The sequence below is a fragment of the Bubalus kerabau genome, chromosome 9 (genome assembly GCF_029407905.1).
Source record: "Bubalus kerabau isolate K-KA32 ecotype Philippines breed swamp buffalo chromosome 9, PCC_UOA_SB_1v2, whole genome shotgun sequence".
NCBI classification, from domain to species: Eukaryota; Metazoa; Chordata; class Mammalia; order Artiodactyla; family Bovidae; genus Bubalus; species Bubalus kerabau.
This window is the reverse complement of record NC_073632.1, coordinates 102,897,698-102,912,705: the sequence shown is the minus strand read 5'-3', so window position 1 is coordinate 102,912,705 and position 15,008 is coordinate 102,897,698. Positions and strand designations below refer to the sequence as shown.

At 42.4% G+C, this 15,008-nt stretch overlaps 2 protein-coding genes across 7 annotated transcripts in view; one reads left to right on the top strand and one right to left on the bottom strand.

Moving 5' to 3' along the window:
- SERAC1 (serine active site containing 1) overlaps positions 1 to 5,943 on the top strand; it is a 55,756-nt gene extending 49,813 nt beyond the window's left edge. For 3 of the 5 annotated variants that reach the window (XM_055536079.1, XM_055536080.1, XM_055536083.1), the window contains 2 exons: positions 1,090 to 1,233; positions 2,876 to 5,943. In XM_055536079.1, coding sequence (XP_055392054.1) covers positions 1,090 to 1,233; positions 2,876 to 3,012 — 281 coding nt within the window. In that variant the 3' untranslated portion in view covers positions 3,013 to 5,943. The other 2 variants (XM_055536082.1, XM_055536084.1) reach the window with 2 other exon arrangements.
- A 6,058-nt stretch (positions 5,944 to 12,001) lies between these two features.
- The window catches only part of SYNJ2 (synaptojanin 2), a 104,887-nt gene continuing 101,880 nt past the window's right edge, over positions 12,002 to 15,008 (bottom strand). For both annotated transcript variants that reach the window (XM_055536077.1, XM_055536078.1), the window contains one exon: positions 12,002 to 14,713. In XM_055536077.1, coding sequence (XP_055392052.1) covers positions 13,970 to 14,713 — 744 coding nt within the window. In that variant the 3' untranslated portion in view covers positions 12,002 to 13,969. The remainder of the gene's footprint in view (positions 14,714 to 15,008) is intronic.

The window sequence follows — 15,008 nt, the reverse complement described above, 5'->3', positions numbered from 1 at the left end:
ACGGGTTCGATCCCTGGGTAGGAAAGATCCCCTAGAGAAGGAAATGACAACCCACTCCGGTGTTCTTGCCTGGAGAATCCCACGGACAGAGGAGCCTGAAGGGCTGTGATCATTAGGGTCTCAAAGAGTCAGATACTACTAAAGCAACTTAGCACATTTTTTTAGCACACATTATTTTTTTCAAGAAATACAACAATTTTAATACTATCTTAAATATTTACAATTTTAAGAGATACATAATGTTCTGCGTTAAGTGTTATTCCAAATTACCAATGAACTGTTTTTTCCCACAGGTTTGGAAAATCAACTATTAAAATATACATGAGCTTTAAAGATATTCACCATATTAACTATAAGGCATTATATTTATTTTGGGTTAATGAGCATCTTCTCTCTCTCTGGAACACCTGCTTATGAGAATTTTGGGACCCCTGGCCTGAGCCTTACTATGCCATTGTCCTTTTGCTCAGATGTTCTTTTTTCTGCTTTATGGAGAGTTATTGGACTTGACCTTGAAACCTTCTGGTGAATTTTATTTTTTTCAGTCAAATTTTATTTTCCAGCAGCTTTCTTCTGTGATCCATTTTCTTTTGAAATCATCCTAAAGATACCAGAGGGTTTGTTTTTAACTGTCTCCTGTGCTCATGTTTTCTGTCTGCTCGCCGGGTCTCTCTCTGGCGGCAGGCTTTCCTGAGACCTGGTGTCTCTTGGTTGCCCTTTTCTTATCCGAGGATGGGGGACAGGCGCTCTGTGACTACACACAGGCTCTGCTGGTGAGAGGTGTTTCAGGATGCACGCGGGCGTGTCAGCCAGCACACTGCGGGACCCTCCGTCCTACATACCACCCTGCCCTGGGCACTACTTCCTGTCAGCCAGTAACGCGAGAAACTGCTGCTGCTACCGGCTCCTCAGTTCTCGCGTGGTTGTAGCCCTTTACTCTCATCTTCACGGCTTCTTAGGAAGTGAAGAAACTAAGCCACTATCTTGAATCACAACCTAATTTCCTCCCGAAATTCACCAGGCTGCTGCATTTTATTATGAACTAGATACACAGGACTTGTCATGTTCTCATTCTCTATAACTCTACAGATTCTCCTGCCCTTAAAACACTACAGGACGACTTTCTGGTGTTTGCAAAAGACAAAAACTTCCAGGTGCTGAGTTTTGTAGAAACACTACCGACCTACATCGGTAGCATGATTAAGCTCCACGTGGTGCCCCTGGACTCGGCAGGTATTCACTCTTTTGAAACTTGTTTGACCTTAGATTCCTGGTAGGTGGTCATCATAAACGTCAGCTTTTAGATTCAGTTTCTCAGTTTTTAGAAGACAGCGTTGTGAAGATTTACATTCTGTTACTCTGTTAAGCCACAAATTAAAATTTCTCGGCAAACATTTAACCTTGGCATTTCCTCCCCCGCTTTGCTTTAACTGATTAGACGGCATAGGATAACTGGCTAACGCTGTATTAGCTCCCACACTGAAAGCTGCTGCCTTCAGGTAAGAATCCAGAACTTTTCTATTAGCCCGATCAAAAGGAGTATTTCATTTAACAGACTGATAGCCACCTTCAGGAGCCTTTAAATCTACTAAAGGCGTGGATGCTTAGTAAATAAATGGAGGGTACATGGGGAATATTCAAGCAACAAAGATTTGAAAGGAAAAAAACTAGTGTAAAGTCTCTTCCTGCTCCTGGGATGAGGGACATGGCCAGTACCACTCCTGTAGCCCATGTAAGGCTCCTTGCGGGCAGGGCTCAAATCTCCGTTCTCCTTGCAGCCTCCTCTGTTCCTCTGTGCATAGTAAACAGCATGGGCACTCCACTCCCTGAAATGCTTTCCCCTCATCCGGCTAACTCTTGAGTTTGCTCGTCACACTCTTTTCTGATCGCCTCAGAGGCTGAAGCAGGTGCCGTCCTGGTGGCACTGCGGGCTCCGGGCAGCCAGGCGTGGAGCGCATCCGGAGCGCCTGCCGATGGGCCTTCTCTCCTGCTGCGTTAGCTATTATCTAAGTAAAATGAAAAAGGCTTGATACCCTGTAGTGGAACCTGAAGAGACTTTACCTTAAGGTAATATGCCATGAGGTGAGGGGTTGCTGTTTGGTAGTTGAAGAACCTAAAGAGTTCAAAGAACAGTGGCTTTTTGTTTGTTTTTTATGATGACTTTGGAAGCTTAAAGCAGAATCAGTAGGGTGGGCCAGCTGCTGGCAGTGACATAGCCTTGCTGTAACTCTGTGCACCCCTTCTTCTGTGTCACCAGCTGGCCTGTCTTCCTTCATAACCTCCACCTGCACTTGCTCACCAGGCTGGCCTCACTAGTACCTCCTGGCATGCCCAGGAGGTGGACTTGGCTAGGCTGAAACATGAGAAACTCACCCAGGTCTCCCAAGCACCATGTCATCGCCTTCCCTGGTAGAGTGAGCATGGAGGGTCTGGGCATAGAAAGGATTCTGTGTGAGACGTTCCCATTCTTTTCATCAGGGCAAGGGAGCTCACTATCGAGTTTCTCATATTAACTCTAGAAAAAGAAGTGGTTCATAGAAGTGTGGGGTAACTTAGGAATAGCCTGCAGTATAGGCTTTGAAGATGACAGTGTTCTGGCACAGCTCACTGCTAGATCAGGAAGCAGGCAGTGCACACACACAGAATTTATGAGAAAAGCATAGACATATAATGGCACTGCCTAAGACTCCATCCTCTCATGAGTAGGCACATACCGTTTAGCTAGAGTCAAACTTTAAGTTCCTTTATCTTTTAGAGATCTCTGTCACAACCAGCTTGACATTTACATCTACCCATCTGGTGGTCTCTTTCCCTGTTGACGGGGGCAGCTTATATTTTTACCTAAACTTACTATTGACATTTCTGTTTTCTTTAGATTTAGGCCTTGGAGATCTAATTCCTGTGGATGTTAACCATCTGAACATTTGTAAGCCAAAGAAAAAGGATGCTTTTTTGTACCAGCGTACCTTACAATTCATCCGTGACGCTTTAGCCAAAGACCTGGAAAACTGACAGCTGCCTTCCTCCCTTTTCATACGTGAACACAGTGCAAGAAACGTGCTGTTCTTTTTTTAAGCTCTACTCAATCATGCAGACATAGTCATTGTGGCATCCAGGTGGCTTGGAGTACGTCGAAGGCAACAGACTACTGTTCTGTAAAACACAAACATAAAAGTGGCAATCAAGACTGAAGGGAGGCTAGACTGGACTGTTTTGAGTTAAAAAAAAAAAAAACAAACTTCCTGTGCGTCAGTTTATTTTGTGCAGCGTTGTCCCTGGTGATAGGGAGCAAGCTGCTGTGGCTACAGAGCACGTGACCTGGGACTTGTTCCATCTGTGGCCATCCCCGGCGCATGCTGGGAGCAGCACGGATGACTTCTGCAGGGAGAGCCATCACCAGCTTACCATAGAAATGCCTCTCGGAGGGAACCTAAAGTGGAGAGAGAAGGAACTAGAACCTTCAAGACTCGGTTTTGGGTCTGGATTTCCATGTGCTGTAAATTTTTAAAACTTTGTCAGTGTAAACCTTTGTCTAACGTGTTGGCTTTGTTTTACCTCTTGTCATCCATGGGTCAGTTCCTGGTAAGTTTTTATTTTCATATTGCTGAGAACAAGTATTTTTCTTTTTCAAAGAGTTCTAGCCTATAGTAATTCCTTCCAGACTGTAGCTCCCTATACTTTTAATTTTTCTCAGATAAGAAGAATAAATCCATTATTGATCAGAGTGTGAGATAAAACTATTCTAAGCCAATACACGTATTAGCAATAGTTAGTATCAAGATTCTCAGATTCATTTTAGCAAAATAAAGTATACCTTTCCTTCTTGCTCATTTGGAAGTGCTATTGTCTCCAGCATGTGAGAAATAGGAAATAATATTGATGACTTTTTGAAAAATAATTGAAAAATAATTATTGAAAAATAATTCACATACCGTAAAATTCAGTTTTAAATGTATAGCTCATGGATTTTTGGAGTAGTTACAGTTGTGCGACCATGACCACTATGTAATTGCAGAACATTTTATCATCCCCCCAAATAACCCCATACTCACCAGCAACCACTCTTCCTCTGCTCTGCCCCCAACCCTTGATAAACACTGATCTTTTGGTCTCTATGGATTTGTCTATTATGGACATTTAATATAAATGGAATCTTACAATGGAATGGAATGGAATCTTATGTGTCTTCTTCCTTTCTTTTTTAACATTTGTTTGTTTGTTTGTTTTAGTTGTGGTATGTAGCATCTTCAGTTGAGATGTGGGATCTAGTTCCCTGACTAGGGATCAAACCTGGGCCCCCTGCAATGGGAGCACATTGTCTTAGCCATTGGACTACTGTGGGAGTCCCTAGCTTCTTTCCTTGAGCATAACGTTTTCAAGTCTCATCCATGATATAACATGCATATATGTAGTGCTTTGTTGTTATTTTATGGCAGATAACATTCTCTTGCATGAATGTACCACATTTGCTTACCCGTTCATCAGTTGATGGACATTGAGGTCCTTTCCATGTTGGGGCTATTATGAATAATGCTGCTGTGAACATTCATGTACAAGTTTTTTTGTGGAGATGTTTTACATTTTCTTGGGTATATACTAGGAGTGGAATTGCTAAGTCATGTTAAGCTTATGTTTACCATTTTGAAAATGATGGCCATTTGTAGAATGGGATAGTCAAAAGCTAAAACAAGTACAGCATCTGAAGGTAGACAGGGGTCATCCATAAACCCTAAGAACACCTAATTGTTTAATTATGCAATAATCTAACAAGTGACTTGACTTATCTTATTATCCTGCTACAGAGAATGTGCTGGTTAGCTGTCAGCAATAAACTAGCTAATGGGATCACAGGGTAGAGGTGTAGGTATGTTTGGTTCTTTTTTGTTTTGTTTGTTTTCCATGAACCATGGCAGATAAACCACAGTTGGAACATCTGTTCATTAACGTGGCGTAATAGAATGAAACTCCACTTCATAAAATCTCGATATAGCTATTATAGCTGTGCTTTAAAAATAAGGTCTAGCAGAGAGATCCAGTGTACTGCTGAATTACTATAGTTTCTCAGGCAAGCCACCATTTCTGTTTGTTCTTTTTATGAAGTGGATATGATATTCACAGATTTACTTCAGTCTTGTGAGATTTAAGTCAATAATATTTTTAAAATAATCATCACCTGAAAAACTCTTAAGAACACAACGTATGAAAACATAACACGTTTGAAACAGTTTTAAACTTAGACCATCAATAAAATGGTTCTAGCTCAGTCAGCCTTATTTAAATGTCCTCTCTGGGAGAGGATTTCAGGAGAAGTTTCGACTACCTTTCCCCTCATGTGAAAAGTCGCTTTAAATGACTCACCCAGAAGGAAATAAACAGTACAGGTGTGTTAGAGAGCAGACTCCTGAAAGCACGCTGTAAACACAATTCAGATGACTATGGAAAGCTAGTTCTTCTCATCTATACCCCCGTCACTTCTTTCCGGTTTCACTGTCAACCCTAAAAGTCGAGGGCACCGAGCCCCCTGTGCTCCAGCGTGTAAATGTTGCCACAGAAAGAGACTGCTCGTGGAGCATCAGGATCCCTTTCTCAATGCTGGCTCAGCCATTCAGCCAAGGTTACACCAACAGCCGGAATATAGTGGAGGACGTGGCCCTCGGCTCAGTGGGCACGCCTGTGGTGTTGGGTGCTGGCAGACTTCCTGTTGAGAAAGGCCACACGGTAATACAGTAATGTGTCTCTTGAACTTGGTTCATAATTTATGATGCCCCTCAAATTACTTCTAATTCCTAAAATTTGAGTTTTAGGCATACCCTCCTGAATTTTCACATCTTTGTAATATTTAATATGTTAATGTTTGGTTTGGTTTTTATTGACATTTGGTATATAAATTATGTCCATGAAAAAAATTTAAGCATGTTCAATAAATTAACTTTTAATTAAAAAATTAACACTTTGAAAGCTCCTAAGAATTTCAGTGTTTATTCTCCATCGAGTCCATCTCTCCTGTTTCTGTTTCAGACAGTTCATTACTTTTCATTCAAGCAGGACCTTTTTCAGTGGACTTCTCCTCCCCACACAGAATTACTATCAGATGCTGCCCTCACTCTTCCAAGGGTCCCAGAATCCTTTTCCATTTCTATTGCCCAGTCTCTGATTCTGATTTTCACATTTGGCCTAATTGGTCCTCATCCTACTGATAAAATAGAACTGTAATTCAGTGAACATGTTTTGAATACTTATGCACCAAGTGTTGTTTTATATAAGAATGTGCGCTCAGTTATGTCCGACTCTGTGACCTCATGGACTGTAGCCTGTTAGACTCCTCTGTCCATGGGATTTCTCAAGCAAGAATACTGGAGTAGGTAGCCATTCCCTTCTCTGGGGATCTTCCTGACCCAAGGATTAAACCTGCATCTCCTTTATTGGCAGGCATTTTCTTAACCACTAAGACACGTGGGAAGCCCCTTATATAAGAATACAAGGTAGCTTTATTTAGCCATATTTTAGAGATAGGAAAACTCAGCATTAAAATAGTCATAAAACTGGCCCAGAGTCTCAGAGCTAGTGAGAGCAAAGGTTAAGCCCGGGTTTTATTTTAAAACCTATGCGTGTGCATTGCAGGGTTTTCATAGAACGTTTAAAACATTAAGAACTGACAAAACATCACAGTAGTGGGTAGTCTAGGACTTCCAAGCTGATCTTAGAATTTCTGTCCCTCAATAGCTCATTAAAAGGAGGGGGAAGAAAAAGGAAAAGTGGAAAATAATTCAGCAGCAACTAAAAAAATGAAAGGACTAAAAGCTGTCATTAACTTTGAAAAATGGTAGCTAGGAAAAAATAAGTGATATTAGGGAAGAAAGTTGACCTCAAGATTAATACAGTCTTGAGAACTGTGATAACAGTTCTCTATTTTGTAGAAAAAAAGAGGAAGGTGGTCTTAAGCAAAGTTAAGGAATAAACCTTGAGGTTGGAAGCCTCTATAATTGGACATGTAAACGTGGGCGATGGGGGAGGCAGAATCAGCCAGGCTTTGTTTTCTGAAGCCCTTATGGGACTGGTAAGTTCCAATACTTTGGCCACCTGATGCTAAGAGCTCACTCATTGGAAAAGACCCTGATGCTGGGAAAGATTGAAGGCAGGAGGAGAAGGGGACGACAGAGGATGAGATGGTTGGATGGCATCACTGACTCAGTGGAGATGAGTCTGAGCAAACTCCAGGAGATGATGAAAAATAGGGAAGCCTGCCGAGCTGCAGTCCATGGGGTTGCAAAGAGTCAGACACGACTGAGCGACTGGACGACGACAACATGGGACAGAGGATAAGAGTCCAGGGGAAGTGAATCCCAGGATAGCCATTAACAAATCCTCAAAAGAAGTGGGAGAGGCCAGAAATCCTCAAAAGAAGTGGGAGAGGCCAGATCTTTAAACAAAGATAGTACAAAGCTCTCCCCAGGGGTGCTATGGGGGTAACCCTTGCCCCTTCCCACACTCAGATAAAGGAAGAGGGGATGAGCAGTAATCAAGCAGGGATAAACGGGAAGCAGCTTCCGATAAGGTGGGGGAGAGTTCACCCTCCATTTAGCAGGGCAAGTTTGTCTGGATGAAGTTTATTATACATAAAATGAAATGGCATGATACTTAACATAAGAAAGCAAACCAAGTTTTATATATACTAATGGCTGAAGATTCCATTATAAAAGGAAATGTAATCCTTGAAGAATACAAAGAATGATGAACAAGGGAAAAAGAGATTGAGAAACAAATTGGAAACCCAATCAAGACAATTACAGGATACAGCAGAAACCACATTAAAGAACGGGAGAGACACAGATAAAAATCCTCTTCTTAATAGAGGTTTTGCTTAACGGTTGCAGAACCACAATGAATGCAGAAGGAAAATTAATTAGAAGATAACAGTTAAGTCACCATTTAACTACAAGGTAATAGACACAGTCAACATAAACTCAGAGAATAGGGACATAGATGTGGTTTTTGGCAAGTTTGGTTATTGACCAAATCCTGGCATACAAAAAAAAAAAAAAAAGAGGAATGAAAACACTGCATTTTAAGATGCAAACAAAAATCCAAAAAACAATAAAATGCCCTCATGTTAGAAAAGAGTGATGTTGGAAAGAATTGTGTTCAGTTGAATTGCCCTTGACATGGGTACCAAAGTAATGGACCAACATGTTCAAACCTGGAGGAGCTCAGGGAATATTGTTAATCAGTTCTTCTAGTTCCATCCTCTTAGATTAATTTCGGGTAAATTAAGCTTGATACTTAACACTGACATGGGCTTCCCAGGTGGCTCAGTGGTAAAGAATTCGCCTGCCAATGCAAGAGATGAGGGGTTGATCTGTGAATGGGAAAGATATCCTGGAGCAGGAAATGGCAACCCACTCCAGTATTTTTGCCTGGAAAATTCCATGGACAGAGGAGCCCGGCAGGCTGCAGTCTTCGGGGTTACAAAGAATCAGCATGACGGAGCACACGTGCATGCATATACAATGACATACAGTAGATGTTTATCTAGGCCATATTCTCAGGTCATAATCCAGTAAAATTCAGTCAGTTGAGTTCAGTTAAGTTGCTCAGTCGTATCTGACTCTTTGTGACCCCATGAATCACAGCACGCCAGGCCTCCCTGTCCATCACCAACTCCCAGAGTTCACCCAAACCCACATCCATCGAGTCGGTGATGCCATCCAGCCATCCCATCCTCTGTCGTCCCCTTCTCCTCCTGCCCCCAATCCCTCCCAGCATCAGAGTCTTTTCCAATGAGTCAACTCGTCGCATGAGGTGGCCAAAGTACTGGAGTTTCAGCTTATTAGGAGGAAACAATTTTACAGTGCCAAACAAACTCTTAACTACTGGAAAACTGCACAGTCTCCCTTGAACCAAAGAGAAAATAAAAGCAAATTACAGGGCTTCTCTGGTGGCTCAGTGGTAAAGAATCCACCTGCCAATGCAAGAGATGTGGGTTTGATCCTTGGGTTGGAAAGATGGAGCAACTAAGCCCATGCACCACAACTATTAAGCCTGTGTTCTGGAGCCTGGGAGCCACATTGCTGAGCCCATGTGCCTCAGGGAGTGAAGCCCGTGTGCCCAGAGCCTGCGAGCCACAACAACAGAAGCTCCTGCAAACAGAAATCCACAAGCCACAACCAGAGAGCAGCCCCTGCTTTCCACAACTAGAAAAAAAGCCTGCATAGCAGCACAGACCCAGAACAGCCATACATAAAAAATAAAGGAAGCGTAATTCTTTTAAAAAAAAAAAGGCAAATTGCAATCTAGAAATTAATGAAAATGAGACTCTTTCATGCCCATATGTGTAGGGTGCATTTAAAGCTACAATCAGGGTAAAATATATAACTTTAAATGTCTTTATTGTTAAGCAAGACTGAAAATAATGAAACCCAGTATGAGCTTTAAGAAATTAGGAAAATAACAAAACCAGAAAAGGGTGCAAATGAAAGATTTTAAGTTAAAATTCATTAAATGTTTTAAAAACTAACATAAAATAAAAATAAACAATAGGAAATATAAATACCAATGCTGTTCTTTGAAAATGTCAACAAAATTGGATAACACCTTGAGAAGCCCAATTTAGAAATTGAAAGTGATGGTTATTTAACAAATGGCATATATTTAATAAATGGCACAGGGTAACTACCTCTCAGGAGCATATCGGACCCCCTACCTCACACCATTTATAAATGATGTTCCAGATGCTTTGAAGCACTGCTATTAGCCCAGGCAAAGCCTGTAATCTTAAGCATGCCAACACTCAGATTTATTTAGGTATTTCTGCTGCCTGCTACTTCTAGTATCTACATAAATAGATAAAAATCCTAAGAATAGAATAAAATCCTAAACTGTCATTTCAGGTGCTCTGACAGTCTTTCCCATTTGCTCATTCTTTCCATGTACAGAAATCTACTTTGCTACATATCAAATTCTTAATCCACATTCTGTCAAATCTCCCCTGGCCCTCTGCTCACAGTTAATCCTTCTCTCATTTGTATTCTCCTATCTCATGGAGACAGAGCTGATTATACAGGTGCAAACAGCATGCCTTGTATGAGAATGAGTTTCAGTCTGCAACCTAGGGTAAAGAAGGTACCTTAACAGGTTGTTTCCTTCTTCCCATCCAAGTCCCAGGCACTCAGATTAAATTAATTCAATACAGTACTTACTGGTCACGAAGGACTAAGCATCTTTAATACGTGGAGATTGTCAGTATATTCTTATTCCTGAAAGGCATCAGAGAACATTTATGACCTAAATTTCGTGTATTAGTGAGCTAAAAACAAACCTAGACAGAACCAGAAGACTCCTTTCACCTGTCTCCATGCAATAATGGACTCAAATCACTTCAGCAATCTGAGTTTGCTATAAGATCCTATAGAACATGAATCTTAGCATCTCTCAACATTACAGCATAAAGTTATTAATGTTCTGGCAGTAAGCCCAGCCAGCAGCATTCAACTTGTAAATTCTTAACCAAGCTATTACTTTTATGCTGCTTCAACTTAGTTTGATGGTTGAGAAAAGAAACAGAAACTCGGAAGAATAGCTAATAATCACATTTCAGCCAGAATAAAACGCTGGCTGAAGATATCCCAAGCTTCTCCTCATATCTGAAAAGAACAAAGCCAAACATTTTCTTTAAAAAAAAAAAAAAAGACAAAACATTTAATAGGTGTTTTTTACAATTTCGGTACAAATTATCACTTCAAATAAACAATTTTTGTTCATTGCTAGTCATCCAGTAAGATTCAGTAAGCAATTTTTGCAGCTTTCCTTTTTCATATAATTACTTTATTACAAAAGAAATGTTTTTATACGTTACCTTGCTTATTACTTATACACAGGTCAGGAGAATTTTAAGCGTCTTGAACTTCAACAACTTTAAACGTTTATAGGAGTCGCTTGGGCAGGTGTCCCAGCTTCAGTAATTTACTGCAACAATTTTTTTTAAATAGGCAAGAAGTCTGGGAAGATTATGTTGTAAAAAGGAATTTAATTGGGTTCAATGCCAAATTATAAAGTCTGTGCCTAAAAATACTCTGTGGTGAATGGTAATACCTTACAGAACAGTAGTGAAATAAACTGCAAGGGCACAATAAAAAGGCTGGTGTGGGAGCATCAAGGAAAGATTAAAATAAAAACCCCAGAATGAAATCCCCGGGATGCCAGCTGCTCACTGTCAAGATTATTCAACCAACTCCACTGCCAGCCTAGGAAAGATACCAACTGTTAAGCAATGATTTAAAAAATAAGACAATTCCAGTTGTCCCTTTTTAAGAGAATGTTAATGTGAGAACCTTACATATTATCAACTCAAAACCCAGTCTCTGTTGTTCATTAAATCTGAACAGCCATGATCAAACAGTATTCACTTCTTCATGTTAAACTACTTGTAACTTTTCCTTTGACCTGCCTCAACACAATTGTGTTAATGCTTATTGTCAGATTCTTTAAGTACTGTATGTGTGATGAACACCTAGGTTAAATGAAGTTCTGTTCTCAGTACCGTTTATTGGCTATTTGCTGCCTAGAACAAAGAAGAAACCTGAAAATTAAGCCCTAGAAGTGACTTTTGTGGTGATTACTGCCCCCCACCCATGCTTTTTCTGACTTGATACACAGATATGCCTTCAAATTCACCTCCTTTTTAGCAGGAAAGAGGTTATAGAGAAAACAGTGTTTGAATTAAGAAATCTTTGATTCCATTCTCAACTGTACCCTTTAAAAGCAATGTGAATCCTGGAAATGATTTATTTACCTTTCCAAAGCCTATCCCCCATCTTGCAGCCTCTCTCGTCCCAACTCTTTCAACGATCATATTTATTTCTTTCATTTCTTAGAGACGTAAAAATGATATAAAGGAGGTAAGTGCTAGAGAAGGTGTCCTAATCAGCTAAGACTAAAAACACCATTTTTTATGACCGAGTTAACTACTCATATTATCTGTTTATCTCCATGGCTCACTAGTATCTTTTTCTTAGTTTTCAGGTGAAATGAGATATAGCTTTGATATAGTCTTGAGTGCCACACTAAAATAATCTGTACTGTATCTTGATAGTGGTGATGAGAATTAATTCTGAAACCCCAGAGGTTTAATTAGGAGAGTGGCATTTCCCCTGGCAAGATGATTACTGCAACAACAGCAGCAAAACCATTAGCTCTGAATACAGGGATTCCCTGGTCCATTGAGGTTTGATTCTATGACATGCTGCTGCTGCTGCTGCTGCTGCTGCTGCTGCTGCTGAGTCGCTTCAGTCGTGTCCGACTCTGTGCGACCCCATAGACTGCAGCCCACCAGGCTCCCCCGTCCCTGGGATTCTCCAGGCAAGAACACTGGAGTGGGTTGCCATTTCCTTCTCCAATGAATGAAAGGAAAAGTCAAAGTGAAGTCACTCAGTCATGTCCGACTCTTAGCGACCCCATGGACTGCAGCCTTCCAGGCTCCTCTGTCCATGGGATTTTCCAGGCGAGAGTACTGGAGTGGGTTGCCATTGCCTTCTCCTTCTATGACATGAAAGATGCCTAAACATGCTATGTGGCACACTACGATCTTGCCAATTTCTTACCAGCAAAATTATGAAGTCTGTTCCCAAAGACTTCCAGGCCTCCTAACATTCTTTTAGAAATGTAAAGCAGCATGGCAACGTCTTTCTAGATGACTGAATAGTTGAGAGGAAAGATTGAAGGCAGGAGGAGAAGGGGGCGACAGAGGATGAGATGGTTGGACGGCATCACCGACTCAATGGACATGAGTTTAAGCAAGCTTCAGGAGTTGGGAATGGACAGGGAAGCCTGGTGTGCTGCAGTCCATGGGGTCACAGAGTCGGACGTGCCCAAGCGACTGAACTGAACTGAACTGAACTGAATAGTTAAGAGGTGGTGCTGGAAATGTATAGGGGGAAAAACCTTAATAAAATGTAGATGATAAGTTAACTCAGGATATCCTGGGGTTTCTTATACTTGGGGACATGTGGTATTTTCTTTCCTAAAACCACAGTCAAGTAGGCCAGACTAAAACAAATATTCTTCAAATTGTAACAATGAGACTCAGGATTATGTGCTGGTATGAGTTTCCACAGTCTGTGCTTATACCGGGTATGGAATGTAAGGGGGAAAAGAAGTCCATGAGGTTTTATTCAATAGGGAATAGAGTGTGAACAATGGGTAGCACACCAGAGCTTAGGACTGCAGCAATTTATGGGACATGCAAAGTCTAAGACATGGTACAGGAGGCTCTAGCCAGCTGGAACTCCGGTGAAGCTAATGGTATATGATCCAGAATCGTAGCAGGGAATGCCACCATCTCCCCTAAGACTTGCACACCATCATGGTTAATATACACATACGTAAATAAACACAAGGGCTGCTGGGAATGTACAGTCTTGTCTTTTGGTGGACCTATTTGCTGCTTCCTACTCTGATATTTTTTTTTTTAACCTGGTGTTGACCAGGTCCAGCTCTCAATGGTCCCAACCACCTTCTAGTGTAAGCTTGTATGCATCAACCTTCAGTGGGTCACCAAAAAGTTATTCCAAATCTGTAAACCGCAAACAATATTTTTCTAAAAATTACACCACATACACACATAAATTAAACAATCATTTAAAATTCAGTGGGAAGGAGCTTCCTGGGCATTATGGGCTAGGTTTCCTTTCCTAAAATCCACAGGCTGAATCTACCCAGAGGTTTCTCATACCCTGAGAGGAGACATAACATGCACAAGTCTGCAATAAAACATATCTTGGTGGCTGAATAATAATGGTATTGAGGAAGAGACACAAGTTTTGTAAACTACACAGGAGTACCCATGTTTTTTCAGTGTGCCTTTAACTAATGTCTCTTTCCACGTGGGGTTAAGGGCAGTGGGCCTCCCCCCTGTAAAGTGGAGCCAAGGGGAGAAGGCAGGCATCCTGCGGGGGAGCGGCCGTGGGTTTCCCCTTCAGGTTTTCGCCAGTGGGTCAAACACCTGCAGCACCGTTCTCTTGTCCTTGTCACTGATTGTCATCCAGGGACCAAAGTCTTTTGGTCTGTGCTCCGGGGGCGGCTCCGGGGCTGGTGAGGCACTGACTTGCAAAGGGGCTGAGTGCACCCTTCCGAAGTTCCCGGTCCCCGAATCCGGGGGATCGGAGCTCTTGGAAAGCCAGGAATCATTCAACAGGTTAGGGTGGTGGAGTAGGCTCCAGAAGGGATCCTGATAGTCACCGAGAAGGGGGGCACCCACCGATTTTCTGTCCGTGGTGCCATCAGCCTCGGGGCTTGCAGGTGATGATGAAACGCCCAGGAAAGCCGGCTGTGGAGAGAGCCCACCCTCGGCAGGTGGGGCTGTGGGGGGACCGTCGCTGCAGGGGAGCCCCTGGAGAAGCTGGCAGCTGCTCTGCAGCGCCTGCAGGTGGAAGGCTGCCGGCGCGGACTTCTTCCTGCGTGGGGGCACCTGCGGCACGAGGGGCGGGGCCTCCGGAGTGGGCGGGGTGGCCGTGGGCGGGGCCTCCGGAGTGGGCGGGTGGGTTGTGGGCGGGGCCTCGTCCGAAGTGGCCTTCCTGGCGGCACCTTTCCGCGGCTGAAGGGTTCTCGGTTTGGGAACCGGAGGGACTGTTGCTAGTGGAGGGGTGTCAGGGCTCAACTCCGGGGGCTCAATTGTAAAATGGACGGCCTGATGCCCAAGCTGTTCTTCCGGTGATGCGGGCTGAGAAAAGGTACGACAAAGAGCGTCAATAAGCAGCCTGCTTGGGGAACTGGGAATCGATCAGCACACGCAAGATGGGACCACGTGGACATTCTAGCAAATTCAAGATTTGAGAATGTCTGGGATGCGGGGGTGTCATCAGGCACGAAAGAGCATGGGAGAGCACAGGTATCAAGGAGGAACAGCTGGTCCAATGAAATATGAGTGGAAGCTTTAAACCCACCACAGGGAATAATCTGAAACAAGTTTCTCTGTTACCTAGGAAACAGGATTATAGTCTTCCTTTATTAAACAG